Raw genomic sequence first — 24,540 nt, 5'->3', positions numbered from 1 at the left:
TTATTGCTCCTTTTCTAGAATCTAAATCAAGCTCACAGGCCTGTAATATGCAGATTCCACTCTCTTTCCTTCTTAGATTGTTGGGCCATCTGCTACTGTCAATTTTTGTAGCATCTTTCCTATTCTTTGTAATCTTTCAAAGACACTCAGCACTCAGATCCACCAGTTTTCAGTCTCTTGGTATAGTTCATTTGGGTCTGTTAAAGAGTGGATCATTTGATTTCTTTTTTATTTTGTTTTTTGGTGAGGCAATCAGGGTTAAGTGACTTGCCCAGGGTCACACAGCTAGTAAGTGTCAAGTGTCTAAGGCTGGATTTGAACTCAGGTCCTCCTGACTGCAAGACCAGAGCTCTATCCACTGCACGACCTACCTGCTCCTGGATCATTTGATTTCTCACAACTTTGGGAGGTAAGTGCTATTATTATCCCAGTTTTACAGATGATAAAACTGAGGCAGATAGGTTAAGTGACTTTGCCTATGGTCACACAGCTGAATTTGAACTCAGGTCTTCCTGACTCCAGACCCAGAGTGCCACCTAGTTGCCCCTAGAATAAGGACATGTTGTTGGATCAAACAGAGGGTTTCTGAGACTATGCAGGAGTAGAAGCTGGGGGAAAGTAAGGCACAGGGCCACAAAATGGAGTAGGAACTTTAGATCTTCATAGTTCTCTTAACTCACAGTTACAGTGGAGATCAAAGTCTAGGTTTATTTCGGAAACCTGGGTCTGGAGCCTGTGTAGAGCACCCAGGATGGCACCTGTCCATTAGAGAAACTGAGGAGCCTGCTTCCCAGGAGAGTTGGGATGACATGGAATGGAAGTGCCTTGGAGAGGCTGTGGAGCATGTGTAGATATTCTGTAGTTAACTACAGGTTAGACTGGCTAACCACGTGGTAAAGAGGAAGTTGGATGCTGAGGTATTTCAAAAAGACTTGTCAGCCCTGTCCCTGGCTCTTTAGGAACTTTCTACAGCTTTGTGGCCTTCTCCTCTCTGACGCCAAGTGGCCCTGTGATGGAAGTCCTTAGCCTCTGAATTTATTCTCTGCCATGCCAAGCAAAGAGACCTCTGCACTAGAGATAATAATCTACCCACCGTTTCTGCTCCTCTTGGGTGACTCCTTCCGTCCTACCCAAAATGAAAACTGGAGATCACCAGTCACTGTTCACTGCCCCGATAGTGAAGCCTACCCTCCCAAGTGCACTTGCCAAAAAACATGGGGTGATATGGGGAATAAGGGAATTTTTCCCAATGGCACCGATGTAGCTGCTGTGGGTTGCCATTAATTTATGTTATACCTGTACTGAAGGACCTACACCAAGCTCAAAAGGAGGGAGGTTGGTAGCTTTTACAGAAGAGGGAAGAGATACAGTGTTGGGGGATGTGCAGTTGTGCTGGGGACAAGTCCCACAATTGGCTATCAACTGGCTATTGCAGCAAGGGTGAGATGTGACCTGTGTTCCCAACAGGAGTATGCTGGTAAATGTTTGACAGTTGGCTTTCTCAAGTGATGCTTTTTGAGTTTAATCTGCTTAATTGACATTTGCTCTATCACTTTTTAAAGAATAGACAATAAACAAAATAATAAATCAAACCCTGATTTGTAGCATTTGATTTCTGATGTGTAAATGTTCACACTGAACATTTAACAATTGACTCTCATTCTACCTTTTGCTTCCCAACTGTCAATGGATCAATCATATACTTCTTGAAGCCAGGTCACCCATTCACCCCTCGGGTTGATGCCATGCCCCTGTGGACATCAGCCCCCACTTTGGAGACCACTGCTTTCAAGAATAATAAGAGGTATATAGCTCAAACTTCTCTGTCTCATTCCTTACCATCATCCCTTTTCTCCTAGTCTTATCCCTTCTTCCAACCTCCTCTTTCACCCAACAGAGCTAGAAAAATGAAACAACAAGTTTCTGTTGTTCTTAGTCTTCCTCACAAACCTCAGCTTGTTCTGAGTTTTAGGACTCCTGAGACTATTCTTATGATGTCATGCTGTGATATAAATTTGTATTAGCCTCCCTGTTACCTTTCCTTGAGAACATCTTTTTTTTTCAATTTTTAAATTTTTTTATGAACATCTTCTGTGTTTTTTGTTGTTTTTTTTTTTAGGCAACTGGGGTTAAGTGACTTGCCCAGGGTCACACAGCTAGTAAGCGTCAAGTGTTTGGTCTGAGGCCAGATTTGAACTCAGGTCCTCCTGACTTCAGGGCCAGCACTGCATCCGTTTTTATTTTGTTTTTGTCAAGTTTTGATATCTATTTTCTGTTTCTTTTATCGCCCCAATTATTTCAAGTATCCTTCCCCCTTTCCCTGCCAGAGAGCCATCCCACACGACAAATAGTACATTTTAGAGAGGAAAAAAACAATCAACACAACTGATAGATACACTGAAAAAGTCCAAAACCTTTGTGACCTCCACAGACCTTCACAAAGGGCATAGATTGGGGCTATCTTCTCAAGCTCTTCATTCTAATCCTGCTGATCTTTATCATTTTGTTACATTCACTTTTGAATTTTTGATGGGTAGCTGTTCTTTCCATTTACATTGTTACAGTTATTGTGTGTGTTGTTTTCTTGGCTCTGCTTACTTCTCTCTGCATTAGTTCATATAGATCTTTCCATAATTCTCTATATTCATCATACACATAATTTCTCATAACACTGTAATATTCTATTATATTAATGTACCACAATTTGTTTAACCATTCCTCAATTAATGGGCATCTAATTTGATGGGCAAATTAGATCACAAAAAGTTGGACACTACTGAAAAATGACTCAACAGCAACTGATTTTGTTTCCAATTCTTAGCTGTTACAAAAAGTGCTGCTATAAATATTTTAGAGTATATGACTTTGGCCTCTTATATAACAGCTTCTTTGGGGTATAAGCCCGGTAATGGAGTCTCAGATTCAAAGGGTTAAGGAATCTGCTTTTTTATTTTATGGGCAATAGAGAGTCACTGTAAGGTTTTGAGGATGGGGGTAACCTGATCCAATCATTGCATTAAGATTACTTTGGCAGCTACATGAAAAAAAAAATGGACTGGAGAAAGGAGAGGATGGATGGATACAGAGGGAGCAGTTGGGAGGCAGTTACTTTTAAAGCAATAGCAAGAGGTGATGAGGATCTGAATGAGGGTGACAGCATTGTGGACATTTTAATCACTTTATATATATGTACATGTCTTTTTTTTTTTTTGGTGAGACAATCGGGGTTAAATGACTTGCCCAGGGTCACATAGCTAGTGTCAAGCATCTGAGGCCAGATTTGAATTCAAGTCCTCCTGACTCCAGGGCTGGTGCTCTATCCACTGCACCACCTAGCTGCCCCTGTACATATCTTTTTAAAAAAGTTTCTTGTGGGGCAGCTAGGTGGCGCAGTGGATAGAGCACCAGTCCTGAAGTCAGGAGGACCTGAGTTCAAATCCAGCCTCAGACCAAACACTTGACCCTTACTAGCTGTGTGACCGTGGGCAAGTCACTTAACCCCAATTGCCTAAAAATAAAATAAAATAAAAAGAAATTTAGAGAAAAAAAAAGTTCCTTGTGTATCCACATGTTCCTTTAAATAATTTCTTTTCCTTACTGTAATTATTGGTAGAAAATAGGTAGAAACCTATCATTTTTCTGAAATTTGCTCTCCCCAGGGCTATGCATTAGACTATGCCTGTTTCCTCTCCTCTGTTACAAATTCTGAGATGGAGTGGTTATTTTCCCTTGAGGTTCACCCTGGAATCAAGCGCCTCCTTATTGGTCAGAATCAGGTCCAGAACAGAAATTCCATCATTGGTTCTTCCAACTTTTGAAGGATGAAATAATCCTTAAGTCTATCAAGCGATCATTAGTTGTCCTGTTCTGGCAAAGTGAGGTGATGGAAGTGGCTCATTATTTCCCTATTGTGCTTCTGTGCCAGGTTCGTGTTTTGTTTCATGAACTCCTTATTCACTTCCTCTTTCTGTCCAGGTGGTCTGTATTATACTCCAAAGGCAATATTATTTCTGTTTCTGTCTGTTTCCATTGATCTTCATCCAAATTCCTTCTCCTTCAATTTTCCCCTCTGGTTTCTAGATTTCCTTAGGTGGTGTAATAGAGTGAGTGCCGGGCCTGGAGTCAAGAAGGTCTGAGTTCAAATATAACCACAAACACTTATTAGCTGTGTGACTCTGGGCAAAGTCACTTAACCTGTATTTGCCTCAGTTTCCTCATATGTAAAATGATGGCCCTTGCCTCCCAGGGTTATTGTAAGGATCAAATAAGATAATATTTGTAAATTACTTGGCACAGTATCTAACACATAATAGGCACTATATAAATGTTAGCAATTATTTTTTTTTCTTTTTGCTGGGCACTCGGGGCAAGTGACTTGCCCAGGGACACACAGCTAGTGCATATCACGTGTCTGAGGCCAGTTTTGAACTCAGGTCTTCCTGATTCCAGGGCCAGTGCTCTATCCACTGTGCCACCCAGCTGCCCCATAACTATTATTATTAAAAATGCAATACCTTTCCTGCACTGCTCATGTTCTCCTCACTTCCTTTTGCCTATACATTTCTCTTGCATAAACTTTACTCTTCCAGATTCATATTCCAGTCATGAAACCCATCTCATGAAATCTCAATAATATAGACAGTATAGACAAGTGAAGGTATATGGGGTGTTCACGGAGGACTAGAACCTCTAGGGCTTGCCAAACCCTTTTCAGGGCTGCTCATCAACCACCTTTGGGGCCCACCTGTCACCCAACACACCTGTGGCTCCAGGAAGCTATAGCATGAGCAGTAGCTACCGCTAGTAAAACTATCTAGGCAGACTAGCTAAATCAGGTTGAGGGTAACCAACAAGACTTAAACCTGCTGGTGAGTTAGGAGATGCCTACTCCAAGCATGTGAAGACTTTCTCTGGCCATCCTGGGCCATCACCAGTCATCTTGACTTTTGTCTTGCCACTGGACTTCAATGACTCTGGAAGAGAGAGTGAGGCTGACTCAGGGCTGAAGACTTGCAATTCATGTGCAAGTCAAGACATCATCCATCATCCACCATTTTACTATTTTATTATTTTACTATCTTACTATTTTACCTACCCTGAAGTCTTGTGGTAACAGGAGAGTGATGAAGCAGCAGGTGTGGATACACTGGGAGCTGTAATCACAACCCTGCACACAGGCAGGCCGGGCCATAGGGTTGTCTTCTCACTGGACTGAAGCAGCAGTGGGATTCAGCAGCCCCCGGGTGTCCAAGCAGCCTTTTTTTTTTTCATTTTTACTTCAGTATTTTATTTTTCCCCAATTACATGTAAAAACAATTTTCAACATTCATTTTTAAAATTGCATTCCAAATGCTCTCTCTCCCTTCCCACCCCCCTCATTGAGAAGTCAAGCAATTTGATATAGGTTATACATGTATAGTCATGCAAAACATATTTCCTTATTAGTCATATTGTAAAAGAAAACATAGACCAAAATAAAAACCCTAGAAAAATAAAAAAGTTAAAAAAGTATGCTTTGATTTATATTCAAACTCCAACAGTTCATTCTCTGAAGATGGATAGCATCTTTCATCATAAGTCCTGCAGAGTTGTCTTGGATCACTGTATTACTGAAAATAGCTAAGTCATTCAAAGTTGATCATCTTACAATATTACTGTTACTGTGTGCAATTTGCTCCCGGTCCTACTCATTTCACTTTGCATCAATTCATCAGGCTTTTCCTGAGAGTATCTAGCTTATCATTTCTTATATCACAATGGCGTTCCATCACAATCATATGCCACAAATTGTTTATCCATTCCCCAATTGATGGGTATCCCTTCAATTTCTAATTCTTTCCCACCAGAAAAGAGCTGCTATACATATTTGGGCATAGTTCCAAATTGCCAAGTAGTCTTTTTTAAGGACTGTACTGCTTACCTCCTGACTTGGAGAAAGGACTAGAAAATTGTCTTTTTAGCAGGCAGGGATCCCACCCTGTGGTTGAAATACAACACAAAAAAATGTAAAAAGTTTTTGCAAAGATGATTCACCTCACCACTGGCACATGGAATGTGTGCACACTCATGGACAACACAAAATCCAGTAGACTTGAAAAATTAACAGCTTTTATTGTGAGAGAACTCAGCAGGTACTGCATCCAATTAGCAGCACTGAGTGAAACAAGTGTGGCAAATGAAGGCCAGTTTACTGAAGCCGGAGCTGGATACGCATTCTTCTGGATGGCTGCTGTGATGAGGAGCACTGTGAAGCTCACATAGGTTTCACAATCAGATGTAATCTAGCCAGCAAGCTTGTATGCTTCCCAAAAGGACTGAGTGACAGGCTCATGACAATGTGACTGCCACTTGCAGGAAAATGTCATGCCACTATAATTAATGCCTATATCCCCACCACGATAAGCCCTGATGAAGTCAAAGAAAACTTTTATGAAGACCTATAGACCTTCATCGTCAATGTGCCAGAAGAGGACAAGCTTGTAATTCTAGGTGACTTTAACACCAGAATAGGCACAGACTATCAGACATGGTGGGGAGTCCTTGGGAGGAACAGAGTCAGAAACAGCAACAACAGTGGTCACTATATTACTGAAGATTTGTTCATCTCATGACCTCATCACCAACACTGTCTTCCATTTACTGAAATGCAGTAAAACTTCATAGATGCACTCTTGCAGCAAACGTTGACATTTAATAGACTATGTCATTGTAAGGAGAAGAGACAGATGGGATATAAGAATGAGGAAAATGATGTGTGGCACAGAGTGCTGGACCAATCAAAGACTTATTCTCTCCAACCTAAACATTCAGATTCAACAAAACCGATGGCTCTAAGGCAAGATGATTATCAGAAGACTCACCATCAACAGATTAGAACACTTCTCCATGCATGAACAGTTTATTCCATAGGGGCAGCTAGGTGGCACAGTAGATAAAGCACCGGCCCTGGACTCAGGAGGACCTGAGTTCAAATCTGGCCTCAGACACACTAACTATGTGACCCTGGGCAAGTCACTTAACCCCATTGCCTAGCCAAAAGAAAAAAAAACACACACACAACAACAACAACAAAACAAAAAAACCAAAAAAAACCAGTGTATTCCTGACCTGGAGGGAAAGCTGAATCAGCGCACAGTTAGCAACAGTGGAGCAGAAAAGGAGGGGGCAGCTTTCAGAGAGTTGGTGACAGCACTACATTTGCTCATCTGAGCCAGTACACTCACAAACATCAGGACTGATCTGACGAAAATGATGGGGAAATTCAGAAGCTGATAAACAAAAATCCAAGAACTTCACAGGGTTTACCAGCAGGACAGTTTGTCCATTAGTGTTTAACTTCATCAAAATTAAAGTGTAAGTTAAGCTTAGAGGCAGAATTCTTGGCTCAGTAAGAAAACAGATGAAATTCGGTTTTATACCAATAGCAACAACCCAAAGTGCTTATGCAATGCCCTGAAGGCTATTTATGGGCCAAAGACCTATGGTGCCTTTCGGCTACTCAGCTGATAGAGCCACATTGATTAGTGATGTGGACATGATCCTAGGGAAATGCGCTGAACACTTCCATAGTCTTCTCAACAGACCATCATCAACCAATGCTGAAGCCATTGACCATATACCTCACGTTGAAGTTAATCCCTCTCTAGCTGAATTTCCAGCTGAAGAAGAGGTTTTAAATGCCAACAAGGCTCTTTTCACGTGGCATAGCCCCTGGTGCTGATTCTATCCCAGCAGAAATCCATAAGGCAGAGATCTACTCATACAGAAGCTGACTGAAACCTTCCAGGTTATATGGCAAGAGGAGGTTATCCCCCAGGAGTTCAAGGATGCCTCCATTGTGCATCTCTATAAAGGAAAAGGAAATAGGTTGACCAATGACAATCCCAGGGGAGGTCTCTATCTTAGTCATTGCTGGCAAGATTCTGGCCAGAGTCCTCCTTAATAAGCTGATCCTTCACCTGGAAGATGGTCATCTACCTGAGAGCCAGTGTGGCTTCAGAAAGGGCTGAGGAACAGTTGACATGATATTTGCTGCCCAAAAATTCTAGGAGAAATGCCAGAAGCAAATCAGAGGTCTGTACAAAATGTTCATTGATCTGACCAAGGCCTTTGATACTATCAGTTATTAAGGCTTATGGAAGATCTTGGTGAAAGAAGTTCATCAGTATTGTATACCAGTTTCATGATGGCATACTTTCACAGATAATGGATAAAGGAAGATGCTGTCACACTTTCCCAGTCACCAATGGAGTGAAGCAGGGCTATGTGCTTGCTCCCATGCTTTTTAGCATGATGTTTTGCCCAATGTTATTACACACCTTCAATGAGGATGAAAATGGCATTAAGGTAAGCTACTGCACTCATGATGAACGATTTAACTTCAAAAAGCTACATGTCAAGACTAAAGTATAGGGAGAGTTGGTGTGTGACTTTTTGTTCATAGATGGTTGTGTACTCAATGCTGCCTTTGAGGCTGAGATGCAACACAGTATAGATAGATTCTCTGCCACTTTTGCTCATTTTTGTCAGACAATCAACACCAAGAAAACAGGTGCTCTACAAGCCAACGTCTCACTATCCGTAGGTGGAACCATTGGTTACAGCAAATGCAGAAATTTTGAATGCTGTAGATAAGTTCATGTACCTTGGCCGTATATTTTTTAGAGATATCCACATAGATAATGAGGTTTATGCAGGCATTGCCAGGGCTAGAAATTGCCAAAAGAATGTGTGAGAGAGAAGCAATATTAGGCTGCATACCAAACTGAAGGTCTACAGAGCCATTGTGCTGACCTCATTGTTATATGCCTGTGACACCTAGACAGTCTACCAGCGCCATGCCAGAAAATTGAACTGTTTTCATTTGAATTGTCTTAGAAAGATTCTGAAGATCACCTAGCAACACAAGATATCAGCACTGAGGTCCTTTCTCAAGAATTGCCAAGCATTCAAACTCTATTGCAGAGCATATAATTCTGATGGGGTGGTCAGGCGGCCCAAATGCCAAACATATGTTTACCTAAAAGACTATTTTACAGAGAATTCACACAAGGCAAGCACTCACATGGTGGGCAGAAGAAGTGAAACAAGGCAACTCTCAAGGTGTCTCTGAAGAATTTTAGTATAGCTTGTGAGACATGGGAGACACTGGCACAAGATGCCCAGCATAACATGACCGAATCAAAGAAGGCACTGTCCTCTATGAGCAAAGCAGAATTGAAGCAGCACCAAAGAAATACAAGACGCACAGATTTAGAGACATCTCCACTCCCAATGTTCACATGGACTCTTTATGCCCGGCCTCTGGTAGAGCCCTTTGAGCTCCTAGTTAACTGATCAGCCACAGTTAGACACACCGTCCTTTGACCCCAACATCATGATGCTATTGATCCTCTTTGAGCATGAAGGATGAACAACAAGATAAATGAAGCCATAGGTTTTATTTCCGATAGTTTATTTGGATTTTTGTCTCCTATGCATTTCTGGGTAGCTTCTACTGCTGTTCTTACACTGTAGCTAGTCATTATGGTACTGAGGTTGGTGGATATGTACTGGCAATTTTTTCCCCCTCCCCTTTCTTTTTTTAGTTTAAAATTTCTTTTATTAGATTTGTAAAACTTCAAACTAATACTTTCCAACCAAGCAGAGAACCCAGATTCTGATCCTGGTCCCAAGATTTACTACCTGGGACACCTGAGACGAGTCCTTCGCTGCCCTGAGCCCTAGGCTCCATCTAGCTAGAATGAAGGGCCTCTGAAGGCCCTTCTAAATCCTACAGCCCACTTCAGTATTTCAAGGATATTTTATTTCATTGGTGCAAGTGACCTTTCCACCCAACAGAAACTGTAGAGCTTTCCAGGCCTATGTAAATGGTCTTTGTGAGCTGCTGAAAAAAAATCATCCTTCTCTGAGAAACCTGGTCAATGAGTCAAAGAAAAATAGATTAAGACCCAGAAGGGAACTTAGAGGCCACCTAGTCTAATCCCTTCATTTCACCAATGAAGAGACTGGGGCCCAGAGAATTTAAATGATTTGCTTAAGGTTATATGGGTAGAGAGGCATCTAGGTGGCACAGTGGACAAAGTTCTGGGCCTGGAGTCAGGAGTCCAAATCCAGCCTCAAACACTTACTAGCTGTGTGACCCTGGGCAAGTCACTTAATCTTGTTTGCCTCAGTTTCCTCATCTGTAAAATAAACTGGAGATGGAAATGGCAAACTATTCCAGTACTTCTACCAAGAAAACCCCAAAGGGGGTCAAAAAGAGTCAGACACAACTGAACAACAACAACAACAACAATAACATAAAGGCAGAGAATGTGTAGTAGGTCCAAGATTTTGAAACCAGGCCTGGGGAGGGAGGAAGATAGTTCAGAATTTAAAATGTGACCCCCCCAAAAAATAAATTTATTTAATTTAAAAAAAAAAAGGAAAGAAACCAGGCCTTCAGTCTCCAAATTTAAACTTCTTCCTACTTCACCCCAAGGCTTTTTACGCTTAACTAGAATGGTTCTCAAGCAACTAGTCTGTTTCTAGGCCCATTCTCCTATCTTCCCAATTTGGTAGGTAGGAACAGTTTAATCTCAGGCTCTACTAGTATAACTTATTTTTTTTTCCAAAAGAATCCTTTATTGCCAGGACTTTCACAAGGTAGGCACTTAGATGTTTCTTAAATGCATTAGATGTATGAATGTTTGGGGGGGGAGAGATTCCGAAGTTTTCCGCTTTTCTTTCCTATCCTGAGTTCATTTTCTATACCCAGGAATATTCTCTGGTTGTCAGCCTGTCTGGCTATTTCTGTTAAAAAGAATATCAGGTACTTGAAAACAACCTTGAATTGTACATTTCTGCAGCTTCCACACTATGTGTATATTCTGTGCTAGAAGCAAAGGTGGCAGTGAGCTAAGCTCCTGCTGGGGATTGGAAGTCTAACACTGCATAGAAAAAAGAATCATGAACATTCAGAGCTGGAAGAACCCTAGAAGTCTTAGGATTAGAGCTAGAAGGGACTTTAGAGCTCATCAAGACCAAAGCCCTCATTTGACAGATGAGGAAACAGATTCAGAGACAGGAAGTAACTCGATAAAGGTTACGTGGGTACTAAGTATCAGATGTGGGACTGATTCAGGGTCTCTGACTCTGAATCTTGGACCCAGGCCACCACACCACACTTTAACTCAGACAGGAGCAGGAATCCTTACTACAACATCCCCAGCAAGAGGGCTCCTGCCTTCCCTTGAGGACCTCCAATGACAGGGAGTTCACTACCTGTTGAGGCAGGCCATTTCAATTTGGGCATTATTATTTCCGAGTATTTTAGCTATTAACTTTCCCAACAAGCCTGTTTGCTACTCCTCAAAACCTGTGTACACCTGTGTCTTTATGGGGGAAGCTAGGGTGGTAAACCTGGTTTCACCCATAAAGAAACCACAAAGGGGGAAGGCAACTTGTCTATACTCATTGGGCTAGTCAATTCAGAGCCTCTGGTCATCTGCTAAAAATAATTCCCTCTTGCCTTTAGAGCCCTTCAGCTAAAAAGCCTGGAAAACTGGCCCTGTTGATAGAGAAACATGCCACCCTAGACATGCCACTTCCTCTCTCTGGGCCTCAGTTTCTATGTCTACAAAATGCTAGGATTGGACTGTATGATCTTTCTAATGCCCCACTACCTGTTTTGGATCTGGAAATGAGGAAATGAGGGGAGTGGGGAAAGGTAAGAGGGTGAAGAGGAGAGAAGAACGCCCCATGGAGCCAGCCAGGTTCCCTTCTGAGGCCAGTCAAGCCACGCCTCATGGCCCACCCCCAGACAGCATTCCTGCAGGAGAAGACCAAGCCTGAGCCTGTCCCCGCTGGCTCCAACCTTCCCACTGCTCGGCATCAAGTAGCCTTCAAGGCTTCACTTGGGCACTAGAGGGAGCTAGTCTCTGATGCTCCTCAATCAGTGCAGCTGGTTTAAACTGGTTCGTCAGGGTGCGGTCAGTGCGGGGCAGCTGCCTCCTGTCCTAGGCCTCAGGGCTGCCTGCCAGCTTTTGCTCCCCTTACCTTTCTCTCCAAGCATGGTGGGGGCACAGAGGAGTAGTGGCCTCTCCCACTTTCCAGGGCAGAGGCAGTCAGGTGAAAGGACAATGATTGGCATGGGCAGAGCCTTGCAACAAAGCTCTTGGGGCAGCTTTTGTTGCAGTTACACTCTCTGCCCACTCCCTTTGTCCACCATGTTCACCAGTCAGAATCATGGTATTTGAGTTAGAAGGGACCTCAGAGTGCAGAATACATATGTCAGAACTGGAAGGGACCTTGGAACTGAAGAGCATCAGATCCAGAAGGGCCCATGGGACATAAAGTATTGAAGGTAGAGGATTATTAGTCTTGGACCATAGAATGTCATTGCTAGAAGAGACTGTTTAATTTAACATACAGCCTTCATTTATAGATGAGGAAATGGAGTCCCAGGGGGGAAGAACTTGCCCAAGATCACACAGTTTTCACTGGATATCCATCTTCAGAAATGATCCCAGGAAAAGTAGAGATTGGGTAGGGACAGGAAAAACAAGGAAGGGGGAAAAGTCAGAGGAAGTCTTTCTCTACAGAGCAGATCTGAAGATATTCCAGAGAACATCCTGCTCTAAGAGGTCACCTGGAGCGGTGGAAAGAATCCCAAACTAGCAGTCAGGAGACTTGGATTCTACCCCTGCTCTGCACAATCCTTTGTGACCTTGGGCAAGTCTCTCAGCCTCTGTTTACATCCCTGAAAATGATGGAACTGGACTGGATACTCTCTCAGGTTAGTCTAGCTCTGCCAGCTTATCTTTGAAGGTTCCTTCCCGCTAACATTCTATGATTCTAGGCCAAGATGAGGTAATCTGGGGGCTCTTTCAAGTTAGTGAGGGGCAAAATTAGGAGGAAGTGGGAACTGAGAGGTCTGTGAATTCATCTTTCTCACAAGGCCCAGTTTAGGGAGGGCCCTGTTCTTGGGGAACCTTCAACCATCAAAAAACAAAGAGTCAGGAGAGGCGTCCTTTGGCTAAGAAGGAAGCTCTGGTTAAAGTCTCCACACGTGGCTCCTGATGACAATGAACTGTGGAACAAGGGTTAATATGTTTCTGCTATGCAGCTCCTGCGACCCTGTGCCTAGCGCCTTAGGGTCACCTTTTGGAAGGGTTTCTAGGAGTCTAAATGCTGCTACTTGGCTATGAGTTTAGGGTGTGGGGCAGTTATAGAAAATGGAGTAGGGAACTGGGAATTTCATTCTCCAGGGGCAGAGAGGGGAAAGTTTTCTCTGACTTACCTCCTTATACCCCCAACAGAAGTTTAGAGACCAGAGTTCAGCTCTGCTGCTAAACTTACCCAACGACTTTGGGCAGGTCACTTCTGCTCTCTGAACCTTAGTTCTCTCATCGATAAAATTAGGGTATTGGGCCAGAGCCAGTGAGGTACAATGGAAAGTCTTGGATGCACAATCAGATGACCTGCGTTAAAAAAAAAAATCAAACAACAAAAAACTACTAAGACACTAAGTAGCTCTGTGATCCCTCTCACTTCACACACGGGGAGGAGGTCGGCTGCTAAGGCCCCTTTCAGCTCTAATGATTGCTAACATTCCTTCTAGCTGACATTCAATGATTCTACTTCCATACATTAAGGATCTGGGATTTCATCTCTGATGGGGAATAAAGTTCGGTGAAAGAAAGGGGAGGGAGGAGAGAATCAGTGTTTTAAAGATATAATTTCGAAAAAAGAAAAATTAGGCTCTCAACTGTCTCCCACTCTGACCTCTTCCTTTCTTAAAAGAAAAGCAAACAGTTTCACCTAGAAATTCAGTTAAAGGAGGAAACCCAAGGGAAGCTGCAAGGGAAAGCAAAAAAGAGAGAGTCCAAGTTCTTGGAACTAGGGACAGAGCCCTGAAGACAACTGCTCAGTTCTGGAGAAGTGGAGGGAAAAAAGCCCTAAAGGGGAGGGATTAGATTCTGGCATATAAAGTAACCCGTGCTCCCTTTTCTGCAGCCAGGGTCCCCCGAAGCCTCGCCCCACCTTACTCTACCAAGCCCCTGCTGCTAAGCCGTCCCCATCTCCAGTTGCATGGAAGAGTTGAGGGGAGGAACCTTAGACAGCGGGGAGGCGGGGGGGAGCAGAGGCTCCGCGGGGACCCAGGCGGGAGAGTGGCTGGAGATGGGCCGTGGGGCTGCAGTACCGGCCGCGCGCCGCTGGGTGGCAGGCCCGCCGCGGCTCTGGACAGTGCGTGGCCTCGGCAGCGGCGGCAGCAGCAGCAGCAGCAGCAGCAGCAGCAGCAGCGCCAGTAGCAGCCGCATCAGTGGCAGCAGCAGCAGCAGCAGCAGCGGCCGCCCGGCCCCAGCACGGGCTCCCCGCGGGTGCAGGCGGCCGGAGCTGGGTTGGACCAGCGGCGACGCTCCACTGCCTCGGCTTTGCATGCACCTGCCCCACCTCTGCCAGGAAGAGCCGGGGGTGGCGGGGAAGCGGGGCGCGGTTGGGAGGAGCCGGCGCCCGGGAGCCTTTGAAATGAGCGTGCCCGAGCCCCGTCCTGCAGCCGCCGCTGCCGCCGCCGCTGCCTTCATGATGCTGCTGGTGGACGGGGACCGGGACGGGGACAGGGTTGGGGACAGGGAGCAGTCGGAGTCACAGCCTGGGCAGCTGCACAGCGGGGCGCAGGAGCTCGCCCTTTTCCTCACCCCCGAGCCCGGGGCCGAGGTAGGACCCCGAAGGGGCAGCTCGGGTCTCTAAGGGTTAAACCGTCTTGGGAAAGTGAGGACCCCGCTAGGATGGGAGGGGGAGGGAGCAAAGGAGAAAGTGAGGGAGGAACTAGGAGTCCCTTGGATGCAGCCAAACTTTGACAGTGAGTGCTAGTTCTACCCTTATAGGGTCCTCAGCGTTCCCCACCCTGAGAGAGTTAATATTCCTCTCCAGTTGCCTCCTCAGTGAAAGGAGCGGGGTGGACTGAATGAACTCTCAGATGCCTTTCAGCTGGGATAGGGCATGTTCTATATCTCTGCCAGTTTTGGCATTCTGTTCTAAGGCCCCTTCCAGAGGTTATCGCCTATGTTGCTGAGCTCATTTGTAAAGGGGCCTACCAGGAACTATCTTCCTGTAGGTAGGATTTAGAATGAATATTCAGGTGGAAGGATATTGTTTGATCCTCTAGGGGAAAGTGCTGCTCTAAATGCCCCAATGACTACTAACCCAGATCCGCCCAGGAATTCCCTGAGGCATTTTCTGTCATCCAGGTATTGTCACTGGAAAAAAAATAAGATGAGGAACCTGGACCCAGGCATTTATCCCAAGGTGGTGAAGTCTAGCTTAGATATAAAGATCCTTCTCCCCTTCTGTTATCACTCCTTAGAGACCAGGTGTTTGAGGATTCTGTGGTTCTCTCACAAACTGAAATAAAAAATCCCCTCCCCCTTCCCTCAAGGAGCTTACTTTCCAGTGTGGGAAGACAATACATAAAAGGAAGAAAGCAGAGGCTTGACCTTTTTCCTTTAGCCTAAAGGACTGCAAAGACTCAATCAGTTCACTGAGCCAATTGATCCCTAGTCAAGTTTTTTTTTTTTTTTTATCACCTAAAGGGGAGTGGGGTATTTTGCCAGCTGGCACCTACGCTTTAGAGTCATGAAAATTCAAGTCTGAAAGTTGGATAGGACCTCAGAGGTCAAATAGGCCAATGTCCTCCTGAAGCAGAATCCCTTCAACAACAACCAGCTTCAGCTTGAACACATCCAATGACAGAAAGCTCGCTATCTTATGAGACAGCTGTGTTGGACAGCTCTGATTGTTAGGAATTCTTGCAGTTTAGCTGAGTTGAAATATAAGTCCCTGTAATTTCTACCAATTGGTCTTTGGAACAAGTCAAGGCCTTTTCTACTTGACAGCCCTTTAAATAGTTGAAGACAGGGCCCAAGTCCTACTTACTAACCTTCTCTAGGCAAAAATGAGACACCATGGTTTAGTGGAAAGAGCCTTGGACCTGGAGTCAGAAGCTCTGGATTTGAATCCTGCTTCTGCTATTTATTAACTGTGTGATCTTGGGCAAATCACTTATAATGTTTAGGGGTTGGGCTGGAGAGGTCCCTTTCATCTCCAGAATACTTTGATCCTGAGTTTCCTTGGCTTCTCTTGACATGATTTCAAGTTGACCTCTAATCAGAATAACATTCCCCTTTCCTGTCACTACAAAAGAAATACACTTTAAAAAAAAACCCTGTCAGCTGGACAGCCATGCACTACAGCTAGTGACAGCATCAGAAACAAAAAGATACCCAGGTGTCTGAGTTCATTTGGAGGAAATTAAGTCTCTGTTCAATATTCCCCATTCTTGAGGTTTTTTGTTTTATGCTTCGTTCACTCCCATCTTCTCTCTTCAAAATAAGGATATGTCATTGTGCCCAGCAGCTAAATGTAGGCTTTATTTTTTTCCTTGGTTAGGGGTGGCCTTTGAGAGATTTGATGTGTATTAAATTAATTTCCTTATTCAGGATTCTCCTGAATGAGATGGGAGATGGGATCTCCAGTATTGTTAAGGGACCAAATGTAGAAACATGAAGTACTTCTTTATTACTAGTGTGCAGTGACAGACCCATTTAAAAGCCCTCGTTGCAATTTATTTGCAAAAAGAAATAGAAATAGTTAAGAGAGGGAGTGTACAGGAGCTTAGAGACACTCATTGCTTCTCCCTCGAAATCGGCTCATCAGTAGATCTCAATCATTATAACAGAGTAGGCTGGGCTTAATGAAAATATTAAAGATAAGATCAGAAACGATCAATGAATCATAGACTATCCCATCTGAAAGGGACCTGTTGGACCATCTAATCCAATCCTCTAGTTTGACAGATGAAGAAACCAAGGCCCAAAGAGGGAAGTGACTTGCCTGAGGGCACACAGCTATACAGAACCAGAGCTAGAACCAAGGAGCAAGGATCAAGTTTTTTTGTTTTAGATACATTTTTAAAAATGCTTTTAGGAATAGAATCAGGACCCTAATCATGTTCAAGGCACATGAGGTTTAGAGCTGGAAGGTACCTAGCAATCATATAGTCCAATACTCTTATTTGACAGAAGCATAGAGAAGGGAAAGTGATTTGCTTACAGTCACATATTTAGTTGATACCAGAACAGAGACTAGAACCCAGGTCTTCTGCCCTTTAAGCTTCTATCTTAAGTATGGTAATATTGCCCTTAGAAAATAAAAGTCCAATGGGGACTAGGCCTGGCTAGATCATGTCCTTTGACCTTGTTAATTGGCAGAGCCTCTCCTGGGTGATTTTTCACCTTTACATGGTGAGATGGAAAAGAGCACAGTACTTAAAATCAGAAGGTTGATGTTTAAATCCCTGCTGAGTCATTCACTAGTTCTGTGACCTTAGGAAAATTATTTTACTTCTCTGAGCCTCAGTTTCCCTTTGATTACTCTAGTTCTGTTCTCTTCCACTTCGAAGAACAAATAACTTTTCTGATAGAGGAGGCAGTGCTGTGAAGGAGACAATGTCATTTGGTCTAAATCTAGATTTGGAGTTTGGGGGCCTGTATTTGAGTCCCAGCTTTGTTTCTTAGTAGCCAGTAATGAAATGGGAATAATATACTTGCACTACTGTTCTCACAAGGTTCTTGTGAGGATCAAGTGAGTCAAATTTGGTTAAGATTTGTAAACCTTTAAAGTGCTGTATTCATGTCTGTTGTTGCTATTCAGGCAGGCCATTGAAATCTTGGTTTCCTAGTTGGGGGAGGGGGGAGAGGTGGCAGAAGGAAGCTGCTGGTGAGGGGACATTATTCTGAAGCTCTGTTCTGGTTGGCCAGTGGACATATGCCGCATATGGTTGGGGTTTTCCTGTCACTGGCTTTTTTTTTTTTTCAGTTCCAAGTTCCTCCTTTTGGGGAAAGTTCATAGTTCGTATCTAGATGAAGCCTCAAGGTGTCAAGTTCACAGATTGGCAGAAATGTAAGGGACTTTAGGGGTAATTTTTAGCCCAATGGATCTTAACCTGGGGTCCATGGATGAATTTCAAGAGTTGGGAAAAAGAAAAGCTTGGTTGGGAATCAATATTATTTGTAATTCTTTGCAATCTCACATATTTTATTTTATGCCTTTAAAAACATCATTCAGAGAATGTCCACAGGCTTCAGCCAGACAATCAACAAATATTGATTAAGTGCCTACTATGTACCTAGGCACTGTGCATCAGACTCCCAAGAAGGTCTATGACCCACAAAAAAAAAAGTTTGAGAAAGAGTGAGGGAGTGCAACTCCCTCATTTGATAGCTGGGGAAACAGAGGTTTATGGAGAGGAAGTGACTTGATTCTAAGGTCACATAGTAAGTGGCAGAACTAGAATCTGAACTGAAGCCCTTTGACTGTAGATCCAGTGCTCTTCCTGTTATAAGGCCTTCCCTGCACCCAGGATTGCTTTCCAAAAAATCGAGAAACAGAAGGTTTTGGAGGGAGATGAATTTTGCCAGAGTAAGAGAAGAAAGCTATCTTAGCATCTGCAATTCCTTAGTACAGATGGATCCAATGCTGGCCAGGGCAAAGTTCCCTCTACCCAAAAGTTTCCCAGTCGTAAGTAGCTAAAGTAAGTAAGTAGCTAAACTGAGACATCTTGATGCACAAGCCCATTTCTCCTTTTCTGGGATGCGATTATTTTGAAAGGTTGGAGCTGGAGAGGACCTTAAAAAATAGAACTTAAAATCTCAGAGCTGGAAGGTAACCTAGAACATAGAATGTCAGTGCTGGCAGATACCATACAAAATAAAATGTCAGAGTTGAAAGAGATGATAAATGTAATCTAGCACAACTCCCCGCTAGAGGAATGAATCTTCTATCTAGCATCCTGGATGTATGCTCATCTACTCTTTGCCTATAGTCCTGTAGTGATGGGGAACTCACTACCTCCCAAAGTAGTTCATTCTACCTGACTGCTAATTATTTGATTTCTCCCCCCTCCCCCATGTCAGTCTGTAATTAGCTTACCTCTAACTTCCGTTCATTGGTACCATCACAGAACCTGACAGTTGGAAGAAATCTCAGAGGCCATCTCTCCCAACCTATACAGGAATCTCTTCTGCATCCTCCCCCAAGTGTTTATCTAGTTTTCATGCAAAGATTTTCTGTAAAGTTCTCCCAAGACAGTCCATTTCACTTTTGCATAGGGTAGTCTTGTAGGAACATTGTCCTCACAATGAGGTCGGGTAGTTTGCCTCTCCATGATGTCTACCCATTACTCGTAGTTTTATCTTCTGGAGCCAAACAGAACACATTTCATGCCTTTTCCACATGACAGTCCTTCAGTTTTCATGTCTCCCCTGGCTTCTCTTCTCCAGGTTAAACCCCTTTAGGTCCTTTAAGTGATCTTCAGATATTATGGTCTCCAGGCCTCTCACTAGCCTGGTCACCCTCTCCCTTGTATGTCATTGGTCTTCCTAAATACAAGGCCTACATCTGGGTATAGTATTCCAGTTGGGGTTTGACCAGAACAGACTGATATAAGACTATGACCTCTAATTTTCTTGTTCTCTTTTAGTGCTGCCTAGGAACACACTAAGTGTTTTGTTTTGGTTTTTGGTTGTAATATTACACATTGACATCGAGCTTGTGGTCCACTAAAACCCTGAGATTATTTTTCATACAAGTTGTTGTCCAGCCCTTCTGCCTCCATCTTATACTTATAAAGTTCATTTTTTTTAGTAACCCAAGCCATAATAATATGGAAAGGGCCCAAGATTTGGAGTCTGAGGACCTGGATCTTATACTTGCTTCCTGTGTGACGTTGGGCAAGTCACTCTAACTCTATGCCTTGATTTCCTCATCTATAAAATAAGGGTTTTAGATTAGGGGGCCTTAGAACATATTGGTTCTAAAGGTCTAAGAAACTCTCATCCAAGAGCCCACTTTATGCCAAACTGATTTTCTTTCTTTTGTTTTTGTATGTAAATTCAATAATTATTTTTTGATTAGCAAAAATCTATGATCTTATGCTCCTGATCCTCTAACACTGTATTTTTGTTGTTGTTGTTGTTGTTCAGTAGTTTTTCGGTCATGTACAACTCTTCATGACCCCATTTGGGGTTTTCTTGGCAAAGATACTGGAGTAGTTTGACATTTCCCTCTCCAGCCCACTTTACAGGTGAGGAAACTGAGGCAAACAGGGTGAAGACTTGCTCAAGGTCACACAGGTAGTAAGTGTCTGAGGCTGGATTTGAACTCATGTCTTCCTTACTCCAGGCCCGATGCTCTATCCACTGAGCCACCAAGCTTATCTCTATTAAATCCTATCTTATTTTTTAGCCCATTATTCTAGACTGTGGAGATCTTTTTTGGATCTTAACAGAATCATCCAAAGTCTTAGCTATCCTTTCCAGCTTTGTATCGCCTGCAAATTGGACAAACATGTCATCTATATTTTTATCCTAAAGCATTCACAACAAAGCACAAGAATTCAGGGTCAAGCATAGTTCCCTTGGATGCTTCATTAAAGAACTTCCCCCAAGTTGATCTTAACCCACTAACGACTCTTCTGGTTGTATCCTCTTCTAAATGATAGAGTAAATTACATTTCTAATAGGGGGTGGTAAATCGTTGGAGAACGTGATCTAGTCTAGATCTAGTCCCCACAGCATTAGATCTGAAATTGAGGATTTGGGTTTGAGCCCTAGCTTTGGTACTTACTGGCTGTGTGACTTTGAACAAGTCAGTTCCCCTCTCTGAGATCCAGCTTGCTCATCTGATATTTATTTTCTTTAAAGTGCCGTCCAGTTCTAAAGCCTATGGTCTTAATCACATGCTAGAAGAATAAGCCTTGCCCCTCCCCTCAATTTGTGCCATTTTTTTCCTGTTTTTCCCCCATTGCTGGGGGCTGTGACTCCTCCAAGTGGTTTGCTCGTGTTGCTGGGAGCAGGCCAGGCTTTCTCTGTCAGCTGCCTCCTGCCTGAGTTCTTTGGCCTTGCACTCTGTGCTGATAGGTCAGGAGTTGGGGGCGGAGTCTGGGGCTGTTCTCCCTCCAGCTGCAGCTAAAGATGCTGTGGGCAGGCCCCACGCTTCAGTGTAAAGGCGGCACTGTGTAATGGAAACAGCCCTGACCTTGGGCTCAACACACTAAGCTTCTTCAAGGCCTATCTGGTGCTCAAGTCTTTTGACCCTATTTACTAGTTTTGTGACTCAGGGCAAATCATTCCATTCTCTCAGCCTCAGTTGCTTCATCTGTAAAAGAGGGATAATAATACTTACATTCCTCATCTTACAGGGTTGTTGGGAAGAAAAGTATTTTGTAGATCTTAAAGGTTTAAGAAATGTGAGCTGCTTTTGTTATTACCAGAACATCCTGGTCCTGGAACATCTGAGAAACCCTTACCCAAGGGCCTGCTTCATGGCAAACTGACCCCCCCCCTTTTTTTCTATATACATCTAATCATGTGTATATATATATATATATATATATATATATATTTTGATATATGAAAATTCATTTTTTTCTCCCTTCTACGTCTCCCTCCCCTCTCCCATTGGAAAAGAAAAAGAAAATCCTTGTAATAAACATACATAGTAAATCAAAACAAATTATTGATTGGTAATGTCTGGGTGTATTTGGATATTACCAATGCACACACATACCCATATATATACACACATACACACATATACATATTTATGTATTTGGACATTACTAATCTAGTAATTTGATTTGATTCACTGTACTTGTTTATTTTAAGGATTCTGTTTATTAAAAGGATATATATATTTATTTTAAGGATATATACAGATGTCCTTGTAATAAACATACATACATACATACACACATACACCCCTGAAATCACAAATCTGGTTCCAATTCCTATGCCTATCTGGAGATTTTATATACATATATATGTATGTGTGTATAAACATGTACACACACATATATGTATATACATGGGCACATGAACATACACAAACATATTAACATGAATACACATACATTGATACATACATATGTGTAGGTATATGTAGGGGCACACATCTACCCCCATATGTCTCACTCTGTACCCTGAGTCCACTACTTCTCTATCTGGAGGTGGGTAGCATGCTTCATCATTAGGCCTCTGGAATTGTGTTTGGTCATTACATCAACTGGAATTCTCAAGTCTTTCAAAGTTGTTCCAAATTTATTTTCTGGATCAAAAGGTAAACAGACTATGGGGACATGTGATGCTGACCATGGGAAGGCCTCAAAGGGAAATAAAGTCATTTAACTTTGGAAGTTCCCAAAGACACTCAGGGAAACTCTTTTCCTGAGCCTGGTCTGAGTTTCTTCAGGAAAGATGCTGAAGCTTGATGACCTCAGGGAAGGAGTCAATGCTAGGGTTGTTGGGATAATAATAACTCATTTTTTCACACTTTAAGGTAAAAGCAAGAAAAACAGGAATCAAGAAGGCCTTTTGCAAAGTTAACTGGTCTTACTTGAATTGTTCCCAACCTTATGTTTCACCTTACAGAAGGAAAACAGGGAAGGATTCTGAGTATTTGTGGTCCTCTGATAAACCTCTACCTTTCATGAAAACTAAGGTGAACTCAAATATCTAAGGAAAAACTTTTTGTTCCTATCTCAGTTTGTTGTTCATGCTTGGGAAAGTCACTTAATCTTGCCTCTGAAACTTAATAGCCATGGAACAATGAGTAAGGCATTTAACTTCCGAGCCTCAGTTGCCTCATCTTTAAATTGGGGGTTACTAAGCCTTGTTTTGCCCATGTCACAGGTTTGTTATGAGGAAAGTGCTTTGAAAAACTTAAAGCATTGTAGAAATGTGAGTTATTAATAATCATAATAATTATGTCTATCTGGGCTTCAGTTTTTACATCTGAAAGACCTATAGTTAATCTTACCACTTAATACACTAGGGTACAACTTTTAGGTTCAAAATTCATAAGTAACCAGATACAAGAGAGCGGATAGACCACAGTTTATGTGAAAATCATCTAAGGATCTTGGTGGGCCCCATATGAATCAACACTATGATATGGAAGACAAAAAACCCAATTTGATTGTTGAGTGCACCATGAGAGGCATGAGGAATAAGTAGGTGATAGCCCATTGGACTCTTCCTTGGTCAGACCACATCTGTTATATCATGTTTAGTTTTGGCTATCACCATATAAAGTACTAATCACTCTATGATCATGGCCAGTGAGGCATAGTGGATAGAAAGCTAGACTCAAAGACAGGGTTCAAGTCCTATCCCTGACAAATATTGGCTGTATGATGCTGGGCAACCCTAGACTTGCATTCTAGGCAACTGTCTCAGACTTCAGTTGCAGAGAAAGTGCCAGTATACATTGCCAGAGGGAGTTTCTTTGTGTCAAAGGTCTCTGCACCAATAAAATCACAGGTCCAGGCCCAATTCCTGTCCCTACCTGGTCACCACATTTAAGGAAGCACATTGATAACTTGAGAACATCCAGAGGACAATGACCAGGATGGTGAAATACCTTTAGAGTTGATGGAAATGCTGATATTTAGTCTGGAGAGAAGATATGACTGCCATCTTCAAGTACCCAAAGGGTTGTAATATAGGAGAAGCATCAGATTTGTACTGCTTGGTAACTGAGAGTAGAAGTAGGAACAGTGAATGGAAGGTGCAAAAAAAAAGATTGATTTTGGTTCAAGGTAAGGAAAAACTTCTTAACAAAGAGAGCAGAAGGGGATGCCTTGGGTAGTTGTGGGTTCCCCTCATCCCTTTAAGCAAGGGCTGGCTGACCATGTCATGCATTTTGTAGAAGTTTAGTTAAGGGTTGAAGTAGATAGTGCCTAAATTTCTTCTAATTCTGAGAGTCTATGATATGCTTGTTAGCACAAAGGGAAGAGAGAAGAGCAGAAGGCTAAGGGCTAAATGTATAGGAACGTCCAGAGTTAAGGAGTAGGAAGGAGGAAGGTGAGTTAGCAAAGGAGACTGGAGGAGCTGTCATAGAGGTAGGGGGAGGGCCAGGATAGCGTGCTGCATACAGAAGCCAGATTGCTGGGGATTACAGAGGGTCTGGGTACTGAGCAAATGGGAGTGGCGAAGCAAAGGTGAGAAAAAGTGAAAAAGCAGTTGGAGAGGTGTTAGGATGATAGCCATGCTAATGAGCTGCCGCTGGGGCTCTAAATTGGTTTAGCTGTTCTTGCATATGGTTTGGAATTAAGTATGAAAAGTTACTAAATTATTTGTACCCTTTGGCCCAGAGATTCTGCTACCACGGCTATACCCCAAGGAGATTTTTAATGGCAAGAAAAGACCCTCATGTACAAAAATGTTTACAGCAGCATTATTTGTGATAACAACAACCTGGAAATAAAATATGGACCTGACAGTTAGGCAATGGCTGAACATATGAGCATAATGGAATATGACTTGGGTGTAAGAAATGATGACTATGAAGAATTCACAGAAACATGGGAAGACTTAGGGATTCCTGCAGAGTGAAGAAATAGACAAAAGAGAGCTATGTACAATGACTTCACCAATGTAAACAGAGAAACTATTAAGTGGCAACAGAACTCTGACCAAACACAATAGTTAATATTAGTAT

General features: G+C 42.9%; 1 protein-coding gene across 1 annotated transcript in view; it reads left to right on the top strand.

Annotated features, from left to right (window-relative positions):
• Positions 1 to 14,073: 14,073 nt before the first annotated feature.
• Positions 14,074 to 24,540, top strand: part of BCAS4 (breast carcinoma amplified sequence 4) — a 62,346-nt gene continuing 51,879 nt past the window's right edge. Inside the window, exon 1 of the mRNA XM_027848369.1 lies at positions 14,074 to 14,700. Within this exon, the coding sequence (XP_027704170.1) occupies positions 14,074 to 14,700 (627 nt within the window). The remainder of the gene's footprint in view (positions 14,701 to 24,540) is intronic.

Source organism: Vombatus ursinus, unplaced genomic scaffold (assembly GCF_900497805.2).
Source record: "Vombatus ursinus unplaced genomic scaffold, bare-nosed wombat genome assembly UNPS02000580.1, whole genome shotgun sequence".
NCBI lineage: Eukaryota > Metazoa > Chordata > Mammalia > Diprotodontia > Vombatidae > Vombatus > Vombatus ursinus.
Note: the sequence above shows the minus strand (reverse complement) of the source record. Positions and strands in the feature narration are given on the sequence as shown.